The sequence below is a fragment of the Gossypium hirsutum genome, chromosome A08 (genome assembly GCF_007990345.1).
Source record: "Gossypium hirsutum isolate 1008001.06 chromosome A08, Gossypium_hirsutum_v2.1, whole genome shotgun sequence".
Lineage (NCBI taxonomy): Eukaryota > Viridiplantae > Streptophyta > Magnoliopsida > Malvales > Malvaceae > Gossypium > Gossypium hirsutum.
The window spans coordinates 122,846,172-122,866,042 of record NC_053431.1 but is presented as its reverse complement, the minus strand read 5'-3'; the positions used below and the strand labels follow the sequence as shown (position 1 = coordinate 122,866,042).

The 19,871-nt window shown below is 33.4% G+C and overlaps 1 protein-coding gene across 9 annotated transcripts; it reads left to right on the top strand.

Moving 5' to 3' along the window:
* Positions 1 to 1,847: 1,847 nt before the first annotated feature.
* Positions 1,848 to 17,058, top strand: LOC107894674 (WD repeat-containing protein 48). 9 transcript variants are annotated; one of them, XM_016819933.2, is made up of 20 exons: positions 1,873 to 2,077; positions 2,479 to 2,537; positions 2,710 to 2,819; positions 3,475 to 3,636; positions 3,940 to 4,005; positions 4,101 to 4,190; positions 4,364 to 4,669; positions 4,777 to 4,874; positions 5,384 to 5,419; positions 5,520 to 5,640; positions 6,571 to 6,807; positions 7,155 to 7,250; positions 7,320 to 7,385; positions 7,546 to 7,584; positions 7,679 to 7,813; positions 7,912 to 8,273; positions 15,005 to 15,098; positions 15,349 to 15,537; positions 15,749 to 15,839; positions 16,243 to 17,058. In XM_016819933.2, exons 3-20 carry the CDS (start codon positions 2,721 to 2,723, stop codon positions 16,290 to 16,292), a joined length of 2,337 nt encoding a protein of 778 aa, XP_016675422.2. In that variant the 5' UTR covers positions 1,873 to 2,077; positions 2,479 to 2,537; positions 2,710 to 2,720; the 3' UTR covers positions 16,293 to 17,058. The 9 variants fall into 9 exon arrangements, with proteins under 9 accessions (XP_016675424.2, XP_040931065.1, XP_016675443.2 ...); XM_016819940.2 differs by having other exon boundaries at positions 1,874 to 2,077; positions 3,478 to 3,636; XM_016819935.2 differs by lacking the exon at positions 2,479 to 2,537 and having other exon boundaries at positions 1,848 to 2,077; positions 3,478 to 3,636.
* Positions 17,059 to 19,871: the final 2,813 nt, after the last annotated feature.

Sequence of the window (19,871 nt, the reverse complement as noted above, 5' to 3'; positions counted from 1 at the left end):
ACATTTTTTATAATTTTCTTACGACTTTATAAAATTTTATAATTTTTTTCTATAATTCTATATGTTTTATAAAAAAAATTATGAATTTTATAAAATTTTACAATTTTTTCTAATTTTTTTCTAATTTTTAATATTTTTTATTAAAATCTAATAATTTTTATAACTTTTATTTATTTTTATTTTTATTATTTTTTTGTCACATATCACGCCGTGGTTGTGACACGTGGTAACTTTAACTAAAAAAAAGTAGGGGCGACAAACTTGAACGGTCAAAGGATCTTTTTCTGTGGCAGATCCAAAAATAAGACTTAGGGAGCAGGGGCGAAATCAGAATTTTAGGGGTCAAAATTAAATTATATATTTTTTTGGGGAGTCAGAAATATAATTGGCATGAGTTCAAATTATTCTATAAGCACCATCAAATAATATAATTTATTTTAAATATAAAAATATATTTTTGTAATTTCCTTAATCGAGTTGGTGCCTGATTGACTCGTGATACCAACTTAGTTATAGACTTAAATAATAGTAGAGATATTTCATGTGTTTTTATTATTAATTAGTTTCAGACCAAATAATTTATTATTTATTGTATGTTATTCTTAAACACACTTCTATATTCTAAACACGTAATTTCCACACACGTATTGATAATGTTGTTCATTGAGTTGGCATCATTAGTCAACTTAATACTAACTCAAGATTGATGGCAACACCATGATAAATAATTATATTTACTTTGTATTTTTAATATGATATATTTACGTGTTTAAATTTTATTTTATTCACGATTTAATCTATTTTTTTATTTTAATATCGTACATATTTTATATATTATTATTAATTGATTTCAAACACTACGTTCTATTATTTATTGTATGTTATTTTTAAATTAACATTTGTGCTTTAAATATTTAGTTTTTAAAGGGCGAATCTAAAGGGGTCTGTAGAGGCCTTGGCTCTCCCAAAAAAGAAAAAAATTTAATTTAGTCGTCTTATAAATGGAGAAACTATAAATTAGTACATAGTGAAATTGCATTTTTCCCCCAAATGAAAAATTTCCAATTCAATCCCCTTATAAATAAAGAAATTATAAATCAATGTATAGTAAAACTGCACTTTTAGTCGCCTAAAATTGATTTTTTTATTTAATCTCTTCAAAAATAATATACATTAATACATATAAACTTATATTTTAATCTACAAAAAACAATAATTAAATTACAGTCCCTAAAAAAGTTATGGATTCACCGACATGTGATAGAGTTTTTAATAAAAATACTAAGCTTTTGTTAATTTAACAATTAAATAAAAAATTTAAATAGAAAAATAGATATAGATTAGAAGTAACTATGAATTAAATAAAAATAAATAAATTAGATTGGATAATCACTTTTTCTAAAAAAATTGTTTGAATTACTTAGATTTTTCATGGTCCCTACAGCTTATAGGTTTTTTTATAAAAATGACCTAAAACTTTTAATTATTTACAAAAATAACTCGCCCTGAAAATCATATACCTAAATAACCCGTTTTGAATAGTAAATCTTGGTGCCGCTATTACCATTGGCGACACCACGTATCACAATCACTCAATGATTGGCTCGTGAAATTAAAATTTGATTTCTTTTGGTGTCATCGCTGCTCTTGACGACATCCAAAGAAATCATAATTGTATGGGCCAATTATTGGGTCATTGTGATAGATGGTGCCGCCAATGGCAACAGCAACACCGCAGTTTTATGTTCAAAACAGGTTATTTACTCAGCATGGTTCATTTTCATAAATAATTAAAAGTTTTGGATCTTTTTATAAAAAAACCTACAGCCCACAGTCCCACTCCTCTTGTAGACTTCTACTCCTTTTAGACTTCTTTTTAAGTCTGCAGTTTTCCCGTTTAGTTTTTCTATAAAGATTTCTTCCCTCATTTTTTAGCAATAAAGGAAAAAAGATCAAAATTAATATCAAGAAAACGCTGTCGAATTACGTATCAATTCTTTTCCTTTTAGGGTTTAATTTAATATCTTTCTGTTGACCATTTGATTTTCATCGACGTGTTTGATTTCTTTTTCCTTCGGTAAGTTCAAAGCTTCACTTCTTTTCTCATTTTATTTTTTAATAATCTCTCTCCGATCATTGATTTCTCACGTTCTCACCGATCTTTTTTAGTTTGTTTCTTTATGAATTTATTTTAGTTGACTTTTTTTTAATTTTTAGTTTTAAGGGAAGATTGTTGAATCTGTAGTATTTCTTTGATCATTTTTTGGCGTTAATTGGTTAGTTTGATCATGTAGGTCTATTTTGTTTGAATTTTCGATGAGAATCTAAATGTTAGTTCTTAGTTGAAATGGTTAAGGTTGTAGTAACTTTTAAGCTGCTACGATATTTAGTATATTTAATTGGCATTTTGAGACGAAATTTGGCTTTAATTTAGAGTTTAATTGTGTGTTCATTGAATGATCGAATCTTTTTTGGCAGAATCATGTGGAAGGGTTGCTACTATTTTATTTTAAAGAAATATTAATTACCAGTTAAAGGTAGATAACTGTGGTCTATTTTGGTAAATTTGAGGTACTTTTGTCCTTGTTTAATTGAGTTTAGGGTTGTACAAGATAGGTTATCTACTTAATCTATTGTATTCAAAGATTCTAGTATTTAGCCACATTGAAGGTGGTAAAGTTTTAAATTTTCACTTGACTGATTATGTAGAGTTCACTGCAATGCATCGAGTAGGCAGTGCAGCGAACAATGGCAATTCTAACCGCCCGCGTAAGGAAAAGCGACTGACCTATGTATTGAGCGATGCCAATGACAGAAAGGTTATTTCTTTTTATGGTTTAAAAATCCCTTCATATTTTTCCTCCCCCCCCCCTTCTTTTGAAGTAGACAAGTAGTCTTGCTTGATGTGTTTTTGGAAATCTCAAGGAACTTGCTTATTTAGATTTTATTATGTTTCTAGTTTGTTTATCTTTATATTTCACTATAACGCTGTCTGCATTTTTTAGATTTTATCAGGATTCTTAGTCTGCATTTTTAGTTTGTTTCCTGGTAACTTTAACTATAAATGAATATATAAAATTCTAGAAAGCTTGTGTATTGAGTAAGCAATGCTTATTGTATATTTGCTATGCCTATAAACTTTTAATTTTAAAATCTATTTGGGTCAAACTTGACAACTTCCTTCTCTGAGTTAGTACTGCCCAGTGTCAAAATTGGATGCTTTTTACACTTGGGAAGCATGTTATATTAAATGAAAATGATGCCTGTGTTCTCAGTTATTAATTATTTATATTAATTAAATGTCCATAATTAACTTAGGATCTTTTGTACAATCAAATCAAATTATTCTGCTATTAATTCAGTTTATATTCTCAGCAAAAAGCCATTATCTGGATTGTATTCAACCATTTTATTGGTTTATATTGGGTATAGTCGCTTGGTACTGATGTTTCTGCACTTTGGTATGTTGTCTAGCAGCATTGTGCTGGCTTAAATTGTTTAGCTGTCCTACAGTCGTCTGCCTCTGATGGATGTAACTATCTCTTCACTGGAAGCCGTGATGGCACACTTAAGAGATGGGCACTGGGTAAAGATGCTGCCACTTGCTCTGCCACATTTGAGTCACATGTTGATTGGGTACCTTCTATTTTGCCTATGACAGTTTACTTTTGGATTTGTGCATGACCAACATACTTTAGCTGATAACTTTCTGTTAGAAGTTGTAAAGATTTAATTTATGTTCAATTTTTGATCTAGTAGAACTATATCTTGATTTATAATCAAATTGCACTTCACTTACATCAATAGTCAATTTAAATGTTGAGTGCTCTTTTATCTTTTGTTTCCTTCAGTACCATCCAATCATCTTACACATATATAACATATCTCTGTTACTGCCTAAGTTATGAATGAGCATAAAACAATTTTCTTGTTATACAGGTAAACGATACTGTAATAGCTGGTGGCAATACACTTGTTTCCTGCTCTTCAGACACCACACTGAAGGTTTTCTATTAATTAATGCTGTACCTCTGGCTGTTTTTTTTTTTTTTTGACTAAGCATCAAGTACTGATATGCTCTGTCCTTGGGTTATACCCAGACATGGAACTGCTTGTCTGATGGAACTTGTACCAGGACTCTCCGCCAACACTCTGACTATGTTACATGTTTAGCTGCAGCTGAAAAAAATGTAATTTCTATGCAATATTTTCTTTGAATTTGTTAGTTGCATGGATGAAAGGTTCTGAGTGCTATATTGTTAGTGTTCTGTGTTTAATTTGGCAGCATAGGTTGTGCTCAAGGTATGGTGTTTATGATTATAGAAGTCACATTCTGATTCTCTTTTAGTGTCATACTTTTTAGACCAATTGGGTTGCTTCTGGTGGTCTTGGTGGGGAGGTTTTCATATGGGATATTGAAGCTGCGGTTACTCCACTTTCAAAGTCAAGTGATGTAATGGAAGATGATTGTTCCATTGGTATCAATGGTTCTGCTAATCCATTAACAATATCAAGTTTGCGAACAGTTAGCTCGAATAACAGCATTAATGCAAGCACAACGCAGTGTCATGGATATGTCCCCATCACTGCCAAAGGCCACAAAGAGTCGGTCTATGCATTGGCAATGAATGATAATGGAACCCTTCTTGTGTCTGGTGGAACTGAGAAGGTAGTTTGCGCTTCTTACTGAATTCAAGTTTTCTGACAATATCATGTTTCTCTCCACCTATGACATTTTGGAAGAGATTGTCTTATCTTTACCTCACTTACATATAGGTTTTGCGAGTTTGGGATCCAAGAACTGGTTCAAAGACTATGAAGCTAAGAGGGCATATAGATAACACCAGGGCTCTCCTTCTGGATTCTACTGGCAGGTGGGTGCAATACATTCAGCTCTGCAGCCCTTAGTTATGATTTGAAGTAGAAATTGCTTGATGTTAGTTGGAGGCCTTACAGTTTTGGAGCTTTATTATGCATTACAAGAAGCATTTTTTTTGTCTGATAATTCATCTTGCAACTGCGGAACAGTTAGTACTGGCCTAAACTGGTTGGTTGATTGGAAAATTTTGGTGCATTTCCAATTGTCCCTGGATGCTATTTCGAGAACAATGAGGGTGGGTGAACTGAGGAAACTGAACCTTGTTATGGGCTTATGCCTCTATGCAGATCAGATGTACTTGTCTGCATTTGTTTTCAACTGCAATATGGCTTTCTAGTGAAATTGGAATGAATAATTTTCTTTGGACATATCTAGAAGTTTATTGTTGTATGATGGGTCATTCCCTTGATTTTCTTCTGGTGAATTCTGTTATTTGATTGCATGCTCTTCTGCTCTATTTATTTAACCAGTGATGTTTTTGACAGATATTTTGTTTTCTTTCAGATATTGTTTATCTGGGTCCTCTGATTCTATGATCAGGTACACAATTTGTTGGTTTAGCTGTTATATAACCACATGCCATTTTTGACCATATAGAATCTAAGGCATTGCCTTTTAAATGGCTAATTCTATTTTGTAGGCTATGGGATCTTGGTCAGCAACGTTGCGTGCACTCTTATGCGGTGCATACAGATTCTGTTTGGGCACTTGCAAGCACCCCAACATTTGGTCATGTTTACAGTGGTGGTAGAGATCTTTCTGTAAGTACATATTCATGCCAAACCTATTTGATGGACATTTATATCTTTTTTGCTAATGTTTTGATATGAAAATTGACTAGTACTTTGTGCTGATGTAGGGTTATGGCTGATTACTATTTCAGGCTTGATTTAGACTAAAGGATTGGAAATTACAATAATAATTAGGGGTTTCGAGTTTTGGTAATGGGATTTAGATTGGGATATGCTGCTTTCGAGTTTTGGTAATGGGATTTAGATTGGGATATGCTGCTACTGTTAACAGTACTCACAGGTGTTAATTTAATGGTTAAGGGTTTAATTTGATAATGAATTTGCGTGAGTGGAGTTAGAAGGATTTAAGGTTGGTGTAAGATTGAAGCCATTGCCTGAAGTAATATAGTAAGAAGAAGAATTAAGGTATAGGTTTCGCATCTAGAATTTCTTAAGCTTTGCACTAGGGCAAGGATTGGCACAACAGCTGCTGCAGTTCTCATACAATTGTTTTTTAGTGAATGAAGTTACTCATGCTAATTTATGGAGTTCAAGTAATAATATTCATACAAAGACATGTGATGCAAAGTAGGAGACTTTCAAGTTTGACTTGGTAAAATTACATCATGTAAACAATGAATAAAAACCTAATAAGGAAAACTCAAGTAAATATGATTCCTACCATCAAAATTTTCAATTCCTGTAAAAGTTAAAATTACCAAATTAATGAACCAACAAACGAAATAAAACTTTTTAACTTTAACTGGATGAAATTTAATGTTAAGACTTGATAATGTCTGTTTTAGCTTAAATAACTTCTAAATCATTATGATGTCAAATAATGGCCAAACATCTAAATCTTTTTGGTTATTGATCTTGACAATTCCTCTCATCCGTGTCTTCTACCTCTAACATTTAGCTTCAACTCACGACTTGTGCTTACTTTTCTACGTACATCAGTTATATTTGACAGACTTGACAACAAGAGAAAGTATATTGCTTTGCAAAAAGGAACACCCAATTTTGCAGTTGGCATTGGATGATGATAGTATATGGGTTGCAACAACAGATTCTTCATTTCATAGATGGCCTGCTGAAGGACAAAATCCTCAGAAGGTCTTTCAAAGAGGTGGTTCATTCTTGGCTGGAAACTTGTCTTTCTCGAGGGCAAGAGTTTGTTTAGAAGGGACAGCCCCAGTAAGTGTAGTGTCTGTGTATGTACTCATGTTTATGTGTTTGAAATTACAGCAAATCACTTCACTTATCATAAAAAATCTCTGCTTATACACTTGCATTTTAGTGAATTTGATGCTTCTCACTGAGCTGTTAATGGTTCTGTTTCATATGTTTCTTGTTCAACCAACCTCTAGAAAACACAGAACAAGTAATAGACTTTCTTTCATGAACCATGAAATGTTTTGGTTTATTATTAATTTTTTTAATGGATATCTCTTTGAAGTTTGGCTGTCTGTGGAATTTGTTGTAGCAGTGATTGTCTATCCCTTTCCCTTTACTGATGTTCAGACATTATTGGGTATTGGCAGGCTCCTGTTTATAAAGAGCCAATCTTTACTATTCCTGGAACTCCAGCAATAGTTCAGCATGAAATTTTAAATAACAGAAGGGATGTGTTGACTAAGGTAAATTTAGCAGTACCTATATTTGTTGGGTTTTAGTTCCATTTTTTTATATTTATGCTTCCTTAACAGGATACTGCTGGTTCAGTAAAGCTCTGGGATATAATCAAGGGTATTGTGATCGAGGACTATGGACAGGTGAACTAGATTCTTCCTCATTTTCCATCTTTCTTTCTTGAGAGAAGTGGATTGCCCTTTGCTTTCACTTTCAGGTTGGGTGCACATAAACGCACTTGTACATGCACCGTTATGTTTTTAGTTGTATGCATTTATATATTTCTTTAATTTCAATGCCCAGGTCTCATTTGATGAGAAAAAGGAGCAGTTGTTTGAGATGGTGCGGTAACTATTTATTTGAAGTTAAGTCATTTCAATATAATTCAATTTTATTTTTGGAATTTACTCTTGATTTTTGTTTAAAACCATTCTAGGTAAGCATCCCTTCATGGTTCACTCTGGATGCCCGACTTGGAAGCTTCTCTGTTCATTTGGACACACCCCAATGTTTTTCTGCAGAGATGTATTCTGCTGATCTGAATATAACTGGCAAGTCTGAGGATGATAAGGTATTAGGTTTTTCCATTGATTGTGGCAATCTTTTGATGTAGTATATGTGAGAAATCTGTGATTATTGCATTCATCTGGTTTTGACTGTCTTTGGCAGGTTAATCTAGGCCGGGAAACCCTTAAAGGTCTGTTGGCTCATTGGATGACCAAAAGAAGGCAAAGACTTGGCTTGCAGACTCCAGCTAATGGAAATGCTTTATCAAGAAAAGATACTACTCCAAGAAGTCTTGCTCATTCAAGAATTGAGGTGGATGGAAATGCTCTTAATGACTCCACAGTCTATCCTCCTTTTGAGTTGTCTACAGTTTCCCCTCCTTCAATTATCACTGAAGGTTCTCAAGGAGGTCCTTGGAGAAAGAAAATTACTGAATTGGATGGTATTGAGGATGAGAAGGACTTCCCATGGTGGGTTTTGGACTGTGTATTGAATAATCAGCTCCCATCACGAGAGAACACCAAGTAACTTCTGTAACCTCATTAAACTTTCCTTTGCTTATTGGTCGACTTCTTTTTGTCAATAGGCTTGCTACACAGAGATGAACTTAATTGGAAGTGTTAGCTTTCTATGTTTTTGTTTTGTTATAGCCTTTATTGATACTTTTCTTGTGGACATTTGCTTTTCTCTTGATTTAGAAAAAGGAAATGTGCTTCCCATACATTGTCGCTCGACATCAAGAACCATGTGGATAATATGAATTTTGTTGAGAAAGAGAAATTTTGGAGAAAAAGAGTTTCTCGAGGGAGAGAATGAAAAATTATGAGAGAGAAATATCTTTATTTTTATTTTTATTTTTACTTTTTCTTAGTTACAATAGCCTATATTTATATTTGATTGAACCCTAAAAACCCAAAACTATTCCAAAGCTTGATATGGCTCTAATAATGGGGATTATTATAAAATGCAGCAATTACTCTTAAATTATCTTTACCAACCACTAGTAAATAAATTATTACAAAAACATCTTTACCAAACCTCAATCAACATAAGTGCTCCTAAAAGATTTTTATAAATACTAGTCAATGTCCCTTGATTCCCACGCTTCCCCTCACGTTGGGTTATTGTCAGATTACAGTTTACAAATTAAGGAATATTTAAGTGTATCAGATAGGATTCTGTAAATATTTTACTGATTACTATCCCTTAACTTTAAGGCTGTTTTTTTTAAACAGCATCCCTAGAGTTAGTCTGTTTCCTAGTATAGAGTTTCCTAAGTTAGGCTTACTATGTGTATAAATATTTATGTAATTTCTTATGAATAAGACGGAATAGAAAAAGCCTGTTCTTAACATGGTATTAGAGCCGTTTTTTTAGCTCAAATTCTGGGATTTTTTTCTTTGTCTGGCAACTTCTTCTCATTCCCGATCAACCCTCAAGCCTGTAGAATTTGTTCAAAAGAAACATGGCTGAAACTGTCAAAACCAGCAACACTGGAGAAGGGAATTCTCAAGAATCATCTGTTGAGTTCAGTAAAGAAGAAATTGAGAAGTTGAAGAATCTACTAGTGGTTTGGTTTTTTTAGGTATATTCTCTTCTCAAAATTCTAAAATCTCGGATATACCCACAAAAAGTTCTTGGGTCATTGACTCAGGAGCTACAGACCACATGACCCACTCCTCACAAAAATTTGTTTCATATACACCTTGTCCTAGTAGTAGAAAGATAACAGTAGCCGATGGTTCTGTGATCACAGTGGCTGGTCAGGGTGATATTGTTATAAACAAAACCCTTACTCTTAAAAATGTCCTTCACGTTCCAAAACTATTTACCAATCTTCTATCCATCCAAAGAATTACCAAAGACTCTAACTGTAGTGTGGTTTTCTATCACAATCGATGTCTTTTTCAGGAACAGAATACGAGGAGGATGATTGGACATGCTAAGGAAGTAAATGGCCTATACTATCTTGAGGAATCCAGTGGAGAAGTTAGTGCTCTGAATTCCTCACCATTATCTTTCATATCCGAATCTATTAAAACCAATAAAAACCAAATTTGGCTCCATCACCTCCGCCTTGGTCATCCATCGTTTAGAGTCCTTAAAATTATGTTTCCTTCATTGTTCAAAGGATTAACTGTTGAAAAATTCCATTGTGATGTCTGTGAACTTGCAAAACATAAACGTACCTATTTTCCGGTAAGCAATAAAAGAACATCCGCTCCTTTTACTCTTATTCGTAGTGATGTTTGGGGATCATCCACTATTTCAAATATTTCTGGGGCTCGGTGGTTTGTATCCTTTATTGATCATTGTACCCGTGTGTCTTGGATATTTCTTTTAAAACAGAAATCTGATGTAAGGTCTGTCTTTCCAACCTTTTACAACATGATCAAAACACAATTTGGAGCTGAAATAAAAAGGTTTAGGTCAGACAATGCCAAGGACTATTTCAATCAGTTTCTCTCACCATATTTCCAAGAAAGAGGCATTATACATGAGTCATCTTGTGTTAGCACACCCCAACAAAATGGTGTTGCCGAAAGAAAAAATGGTCACATTTTAGCTATTACAAGAGCCCTCTTGTTCCAAAAAAATGTCCCTAAACAATACTGGGGAGGCTGTTTTAACTGCTACTCATATGATAAATAGATTGCCTACAAAAGTCCTTGAATCTCATTCCTATGCAAGTTCTAGCAAAATTCTTTCCTGATTTTAGTACTTCAAGTAGCCTTCCTCCCAAAATATTTGGTTGTGTTGCCTTTGTACATGTACATTCTCAAAATAGAGGAAAATTTGATCCACGAGCTGTCAAGTGTGTCTTTCTCGGTTATTCTTCCACTCAAAAGGGGTACAAATGCTATCATCCAGCCACAAAAAATTTTATGTATCAGCGGATGTTACTTTTGCAGAACAAGAGAATTTCTTTACTCGTCCTTATCTTCAGGGGGAGATCTTATTCACAGAAGATAAGGACAGAGAATTCTTTCTTCTTGACATTCCAGCTACTGTCTAGCAACCAAACACTTGCATTCCAGCTCCTGTCCAGCAACCAAACACTCACATTCCAGCTCCCGTCCAGCAACCAAACACTCACATTCCAGCGTCCAGCAACCAAACACTCACATTCCAGCTCCTGTCCAGCAACCTGAAACAGAGCCTAATACACCCAAATCACAAAGAGGGATTCAGGACACTAGTCCTTTACTGGTTTACTCAAGGAAGAAGGCACCGGTGCAAGTTCAATCATCGTCTCCTCCTATACAACTTGAGGTAATTGCTGAACCTACTACTGAAACTACTGAAAATTTAGATGAATTTCCCATTGCTATTAGAAAAGGGATTAGAGCCTGTACAAAACATCCCTTGTACTTATTTTTGTCTTACAAAAATTTGTCCCATAACCACAAAGCGTTTCTTACTAGCCTAAATTCTATCTCCATTCCCAAAACAGTATCCGAGTCATTAGAAGATGAGAATTGGGAAAATGCCATGAAGGTTGAAATGGAAGCTCTTGAAAAAAATAAGACATGGGACTTGGTGAAATTACCGAGAGGAAAGAAACCAGTGGGATGTCGCTGGGTGTACACAGTGAAGTATAAATCAGATGGTTCTTTGGAGAGGTACAAAGCAAGATTGGTTGCTAAAGGGTACACTCAAATGTATGGAGTAGACTACCTTGAGACATTTGCCCCTGTTGCAAAGATGAACACTGTGAGAGTGTTGTTGTCACTAGCTGCCAACCGAGGCTGGAAATTACAGCAATTTGACATAAACGCCTTTTTACATGGTGATCTTGAGGAGGAAGTATATATGGATGTTCCACCAGGATTCGGTCCAAATACAGGACAGGTAGTTTGCAGACTAAAAAAGGCTTTGTATGGACTAAAACAGTCCCCGAGGGCTTGGTTTGGAAGATTTACCAAAGTAATGCTCAAGTTGGGGTATAAACAGAGTTAAGGAGATCACACTCTGTTTGTAAAACACTCATCTTCAGGGGGAGTGACTGCTTTATTAGTCTATGTAGATGACATTATAGTGACCGGTGATGACCTGGAAGGAATGGAGAATTTAAAGAAATGCCTAGTAAAAGAATTTGAAGTCAAAGAACTCGGAAAGTTAAAATATTTCCTTGGTATTGAAGTGGCACACTCTCTGGAAGGAATCTTCATATCTCAGCAAAAATACATAGTTGATTTGTTGACAAAGACAGGCAAGTTGGGATGTAAACCAGCAGACACACCCATAAAGGTGAATCACAGACTTGGAGATGCACTAGAAGATGCAGCAGTTGATAAAAGTTCATATCAAAGACTTGTGGGGAAGCTCATTTACTTGTCTCATACCAGACCGGATATTGCCTATGCAGTCGGTGTTGTAAGTCAGTTTATGCACAACCCCAAAGAATCACATCTTAGAGCTGTGTATCAAATTCTACAGTACTTAAAGGGCACGCCAGGTAAAGGAATCCTATTTAAAAAGGGGGAGAATTTAACCCTTGAAGCCTATACTGATGCAGATTATGCAAGGTCTATGGTTGATAGAAGATCAACCTCGGGCTATTGCACTTTCCTAGGAGGCAATCTTGTGACTTGGAGGAGTAAAAAACAGAATGTTGTGGCTAGATCTAGTGCAGAAGCTGAATTTAGGGCGATGGCTCTTGGAATTTGTGAGCTATTATGGCTAAAAATTATTTTGGAAGATTTGAAGTTCAAGTGGGAAGGTCCAATGAAGTTGTATTGTGATAATAAGTCTGCTATCGATATTGCACATAATCCAGTTCAACATGATCGTACGAAGCACGTTGAGGTTGACAGACATTTTATAAAGGAAAAACTGGACAGTGGCTTAATTTGCACTCTATTTGTGTCCACTGATGGTCAACTAGCAGACATACTTACCAAGGGGTTGTCTGGAAAGTTGTTTCAAAAACTAGTAAGCAAGCTGAGAATGGATGATATCCACTTCCCAGCTTGAGGGGGAGTGTCAGATTACAGTTTACTAATTAAGGAATATTTAAGTATATCAGATAGGATTCTGTAAATATTTTACTGATTACTATCCCTAACTTTAAGGCTGTATTTTTTAGACAGCATCCCTAGAGTTAGTCTATTTCCTAGTATAGAGTTTCCTAAGTTAGGCTTACTATGTGTATAAATATTTATGTAATTTCTTATGAATAAGACGGAATAGAAAAAGCCTGTTCTCAAAAATATTTATCACGTCCAGCTTGGACTTAAAGTTCTCAAAAATATTTCAACATAATGCCATTTCCAGTTTGGTGGCACGGAAATATATAGACTAGTGATATGTACTCAACTGCAAGCTGTGGGGCAAAGTGTGGGATTTTCTAGTAGGGTTTAAATGGACATAGGCTCTCTAATTTCAATCACTAGCTTTTGGGTGTGGTTCTCCAAAGGCTCATACTAATTGGTATGAGACTTAGCTAGTCCTCACGCCTTTTAATTGCAATAATGTGATAGATGGTGACATTGGTAGTGTAGTGTAGGCCTGAGGCTAGAATAAGCTAGCACAAAGCTAATCCATGTAGGGATTGGAATTGCGGAGCTTGGTGGATTGATATGTACGGAATTGTAAGGTTTGAATTTGGATCCCACATAGGGATGTATGAGAATTCCTTATGGGGTTTATATGTATGTACGCTCTCCAACCTTAATAGCTAGCTTTTGGGGTGTGATTCTCAAAAGGTTCAATATCAACTAGTCTAAGAATTCTTCTTTTTTTTTTTTAATCTTCTCTTTGATGAAGTGGCGTTCGATCTTCACGTGTTCAGTTCGATCATGGTGAATGGGGTTTTTGGCAATGCTTATTATTGGCTTATTATCATTTTAAAGTTTCATGGAATTTCCTGTAGATATATTTAATACATTCAACATTTGTTCTAACCACATTCACTCACAAATGCCATGTGACAATGTTTTAAATTCAGCTTTTCTATTGTTTGTGGCTGTGACAGATTGCTTCTTGGTTTTTTTATGTAGTCAGGCTCCCTATAGAAAAAGTGTCACAATAGGTGGTTGATCTTCAGTCTATCATGGAACTAGCCCAATCAGCATCTGTGTATGTTTGACATCTCTGTTTGATATTTTCTTGAGTATGTTCTTTTGCTAGGACTTCCATTTAGATATTTAAGGATATGATCCATAGGTTCTAGAAGCTTCTCAATTGGATCAAATATGATCCATACTCTATTTCCATCTTGTTAGCAAGATCCATGAAGGTGTCTGTTGGTTTGCACCTAAGCCTCCATGTTTCTTTCAATAGATCTGGAGCATATTTTTGTTGAGTGATTGAGATACCTTTTTTCTAGATACTTGAAATTCAAATAACCTAATCGGTAATGCCACAAAATTATTGCTCCATCCCTTGTTGGTATAAGCTGATGAAGCCGCACAAGTTGGTTTTTGAGATTGCCTTTTTGGCACATCAACTTTGAGAAGGTAGAGGCCCATCCACATCCTAGCATAGCCTATTGTCTTCCTCGAGTCCAAGACTCGAAATTCACACATTTTGGGAGTAATTTAGCAACACAATTAGGGTCTCTTGTAATCTTATGTATGGCTAGCATAATGCAATCAAAATTTGGCCCAAATGCTATTGAATCAAGGGTTATATCCTTGAGTTAATAACTGAACTTGTACCAGCCACCTTAAAGAGACCCATCAGCACTTTCCACCATTATCACGACATGGATTATATTTATGAAACACTGTCACATCTCACATGATCTGATGCCCCTGAATCCAGAATCCACACACTGGTTTTCTCGTGTCAAGCATTGGGAGCACTCATATAAGTATATTTTTATGTTGTGGAGGTTCTCAAGTAGGATGGTACCTCTTCTACTTGCCATGGCTGATTTGAGAGGCTTCATCCCCCCCCCCTCTTTTTTAGGAATGGTTTAGAATAAGATCTTATGCTTTGCAGAGAAAGAGAAATTTTGGGAGAAAAAGAATTTGCCAAGGAAGGGAGAGAATTTTTGAGAAAAAAACTTTATTCTTTTCCATACTTTTTATTAGTTATAATAGCCTCTATTTAATCTTGCTAAAATCGTAAAAACAAGAAACTATCACAAAGCATGATATCAGACCCTAATAATGAGCATTATTGATAGTATTTTTACTAAATACAAGTCAATATCCCTTCGTTTCCCCATATTTTATTTTTCCGGTGTTCACTAGGGTGTCTTTCAGTCCTTTCTCTCTCTTGATGAATTCCCTTTTCATTTTTTCAGGTGCAGCTTCTACCTTCATCCATGTGAAGGTTCAGCTGTTCAGATCCTCACACAGGGGAAGTTGAGTGCACCGCGTATATTGAGAACACAAAAGGTAGGTCTATTTGGTTTTCTGTAGTACTTGCAAAAGACAATTTCTTTTGCATGGAAATTGATTGTGCAAGGTAGCAAATGCCGTTATTATACTGATTTAGATCACTCGGGTAAATACTCTAGAATAAATTCATATTTCGGAGCACAGAAGGAATAAGGGTCCGAACACTGTTAGGTTATTAAAAATGTTATTTTAGGGCGCATATACAGTATATTGATGAGACTACATTCACTCTGTTGTGGTTTTGTAGGTTATTAATTATGTCAAAGAAAAGATGGTGCTTGACAAACCAATTGATAATTTAAATACCGTCGGAACATTTGCTCCTGGAATTGGAGGACAATTGCAGCATTCGGCAGTTGGAGATGGATCTTTTCGGTCTGGATTGAAGCCACGGCAAAAGCTTCGGCCTTCTGTTGAGATTTTATGCAATAATCAGGCAAGTCAATTGCTTGTTGAATGCTAAAATGCCATTGGCTAAGAGCATATCTGTCAAAGTTGTGTGACTTTTTCCTCATTTTCTCTTACCAATATTTCAATCTGTGGAATTTGAAATAAACATAGAAAAATAATTTTAGACCAACTTGTTAGTTCAAGTTCAATCACAGTATGCTGGCCCCTTTTTTTTATCTGTTTACTATCTGTTCCAGGTATTATCTCCTGATATGAGCTTAGCTACTGTACGGGCTTACATATGGAAGAAACCCGAGGATTTGGTACTTAATTATAGAGTTATTCAAGGCAGGTGATTTGTTGATTCTGAGAGTCAGCTGCGACTTATACATGTTAGTTAAGTGACCTATATTACTCTTTACAGAATAACATACATTGATGTATATTCTTCAGGGAACACTATTTGTCATATGATAAAAGCGGGAAACTTGTATCACTTTGTTTTATGTTTTATTTCATTTTGGTTTTGGAAAGAAAAAGGGGGAGGGTAATTCGATTTTTTGAGAGGAAGCCTGCTGATAATTCAATTCTTCCCTGTTAATTCTGTCAATTTAAAATGGAATCATCGTATCTTCATTTTGATCCGTGGATTAACATCATATAGTTTCTCTTTGAGAATATTTGCCCATTATCCATGGCAGGCTCTCTGTTTAACTAGTGTTTGAACTGTATTCTATCGTATATCTATCAGGCTGCAGGTTGGTCTCAGTATTTCAAGTGGAAAGCTCATGCCTTTTGTAAAGTGTTGAGAATCATATTATTCATCTGAGGTTGCCTATCATGGCCAGAAGTGTATGGGATCCTTATTTATACACATGTATATATCGAAAGATGATTTTTTTTCTTATATTGGAGCATTTCTCCATACATAGTCAAGTGGATCGAGGTACATAAACCTTTCGTCTTTGTCTAGTCAAGATGTTCTTGCCATTCATCAGGTGAAAGAGAGAAAGAAGCTCTAGGGTTGAAATGCAAGCGGCAGAAGTGTTCATAACTCCGGGGACAATTAGCCAAAAAAAAGGTGCTTTCTAGGACAAAAGATCAGGCACCTATTATGAAGTTTTTTATCCATAGAAACTATTATGAAGTTTTTTATCTTTTACTTTTTAATTCCCAGAAATAAGACAAATTGCATAATCAGTCTTGTTTCTGGAAAATATCGCTTTAACACCTTGTTAATCTTTCAGTAATTTCCGGAGGCAAGAAACGAAATCATAATTGCTGCACCGGGTTAGTTACAGTAGCCGGTTAGATTTTTGAGTCGTATTTCATGCTTATCTACGAGTTGATACTTTGGGAAATTGATACTATGTTTATTTAAGGAGTTGTTTGCTGCTTTTAAGTGATTTTAAGAGTATTCTGAACTCACATCTTAGTTTAGTTTGTTCATTATGTTGCCTTTAGGAGGTGCCATCTATGATTTGGTCTGTACTTTCTGGTTTTTGCATTGTTTATAAATTCTGGGTCCTTGTGTTTAATTGTGAAATTTAGATGAAGTTTTGGAGCTGATGTTTTTCTTATGGACCAAGGCGGAAGTATTCATTTCCAGCACTTCACTTTTGTATATTCAAATACAAGAAACGACTTGAAAAAGAAATATTATACTCTTTGCTTACATATACCCATATCTAATATTCACTTGGGAGTTTGAGTTTGAATGGGCAAAAATATCATGGAGGTCTCTGTATTAGAAGTAAGATTGTATTTTGTCTCTTTCACTAAAAAATTCGTCAAATTAGTCCTTATATGTTAAATAAATAAATAAAAGTAAATTGGTAACTTCTATAAAAAAAATACATTATTTTTTATTGTTAAAAAATGAAGTGGTTGACAGAATAATCAGACAGTGACGTGTGGTATAGTACGGGTATCTCATACTGGCATACAAAGATCAGTTTTTAACTGTGGGAATGTTTCATCAATTTACTTTTTGATTTAATGCAAATGAATTAATTTACCTATATTTTGAGTAGATTCAAAATGCAATCCGGACTTCTATAATACTTTTACCGGCTTGAATCACAAAAAAAAATTCTTCCCATTTAACGAAGTGTTAGTGTAGCTGGAAACTGGTGTTTGGTGTGCAACACCACTCTCTCTGATGGTTCACGAGTGAAGCAGCGCAAAGCATTTTGAATATGGGATCAAGTTTGCAAGTTTATATCTAGTATAAATATTCATGTATAATATATCCGTGTATGCATGTCCACGTACTTTATCTATGAGTTGAAAAAAGTCATATTGATCAAAGTCTGAGCATGGAACAATGGAATAAGTTTCGAGGATTTAAGACGATTAAATATCTTATTTAAAAAGTTATTATATAAATTGATTAAATGAAAAATTAAGATTGATGTTTAAAAATAATTAACAAAATAATAGAAGGGAATCGGATGAATAGATATTAATTAATTTGTATTTTCATGCGATGCATAAGTTGATTGTGTACATGTAATATTTTATATTAAAAATTCGATATAATTTGTATAAATAAAATATATTAAGATTCATGTGAAAACTAATTTTTAACCATAAAACATTTTTTTAAAATCAGTTATTACATAACACTTATTATTATTAAGCTTAAACCTCCACTTTTAAGTTGCTAAAAATCATAATTTTTTAAAATAAAATCTTTTTAACTTTCATCTTTTTAAATACCTAAAACTTATAAAAAAATTTATTGGTAGCAAAAAATCTACAAAATGTTTATTACCATGTTATCCTTTAATTTTCATTAGTGAGAAAGTAATGGTCTTTTCTAGCATGAGAGAATTAAGATATTTTGAAGCGCTTAGATTATGGACTACAATTTTTTATCAATTTATATTTGTGCTTTGAAAGTTTAATAAACTAAAATAATCTATTTATAAAAAAAATTAAATTTTCAAATGTATGCAAGCCGGAGAAAAAAATGAAATTCATGGTGTTGTTTCTATAAATGTATATAAAGATGGAAAAAAAAATTAATAGTGTGAGAGAAGAATTTTTTTTTTGTTTTCTCATTATTATGAGATTTAAAAACATGTGGGAATGTGTATATTTCTTACTTATATTAATTTTTTTAATTATTGTGCATATTTGGTGAAGGATTATTTGTAGAAGCATTTATAGTATAAACTATTCATTCATTAAGCACAAGAATATTTAAAAGAAAATATTATAATCATTTTCATCTTTTAATTGAAAATATTTAATAAATATAGAAAGCCATACGATACGATTAATTTTTTATTTTAGTTGTATTATTTATAAAATAATGATAATAATTGTATATATTAAAGATATTTAAGTTTATTATATCTTCTATCAAAAAAAAATATTATATCTATGTAACCAAGTTAACATTGATTATTAATTTATAATTATGTTATGAGAATAATTAAATTAAATATAAATTAAAAAATATGTGCTTAAAATTTAGCATTTAGCATTAATAATTAAGAAATATTTGTAAAATAATTTTAAGAAAAACTGTTAGCAATCAAATATATCACGCTAATTTAGGCACAAGTAAATGGAGAACTCGAATCTAAGAATTAAAAAATTTGTTAGAGTTCATATATAATTTGTTAAAGGCATTACTGTTATGATTTTTCCGTCTTCTTGGAATTTACCAAAAAACAAATCGAATGAGTAATATTTGTTAGGAATAAAAATATTAGAAAATTTTCTTGTTATTCATAAAAAGTATAATTTTTATTATTAATATTTTAATAGATACTGATAATTCACATAATATGTTTCGGAATTAATTTCTTGAGCAGTAATAATGTAAATCATGTTGATTATCAATATACAAATTTAAAGATTTGATTCCTATAGATTTTGTCTAGAAACTCCCATCTTAATTTACCGTTACCAACAACTACCAAAACCCGCCATTTCTTCCCTTTTTCTTTTGTACATCTTTATGAAAATATAACTGTTAAACACACCATCCAAATGAGTGTATTGATACAGTAATTATTCATGGCTAAACCAGTGGAAGTTAATGGAAATTTGGGGGATTTTTTTATTAAAAAAAGAACAATATCTTTACATCCTGTAAAAAGAAGATAAAAATTCTATGAACTTAAAACATTTTTGCTGTCATTCCATGATTTTTTGACAATAAACTATAGAAATATATGAAACAGTAAAGTGTAAAATTAACCATGTTTTGTTATATGGGTGTTTGCACCAAATTTCATTCTTGTACTCTACTTTCTTCTTATATTTATATTAAAATACATATTTGGTATAAAAAGTGTGACATGTTTCAGTTAGAGGGTTTTAGGCAACATTATAGTTGTTGTTTCTTCTGCTTGAAAAAGGGTT

Coding starts and splice junctions, on each gene's coding strand:
- LOC107894674 (XM_016819928.2), top strand. CDS start 2,721: ATGCATCGAGTAGGCAGTGCAGCGAACAATGGCAATTCTAACCGCCCG. Junction 4,670..4,776: donor TGTCTGGTGGAACTGAGAAG/GTAGTTTGCGCT, acceptor ACTTACATATAG/GTTTTGCGAGTTTGGGATCC. Junction 6,808..7,154: donor GTTTAGAAGGGACAGCCCCA/GTAAGTGTAGTG, acceptor GGGTATTGGCAG/GCTCCTGTTTATAAAGAGCC.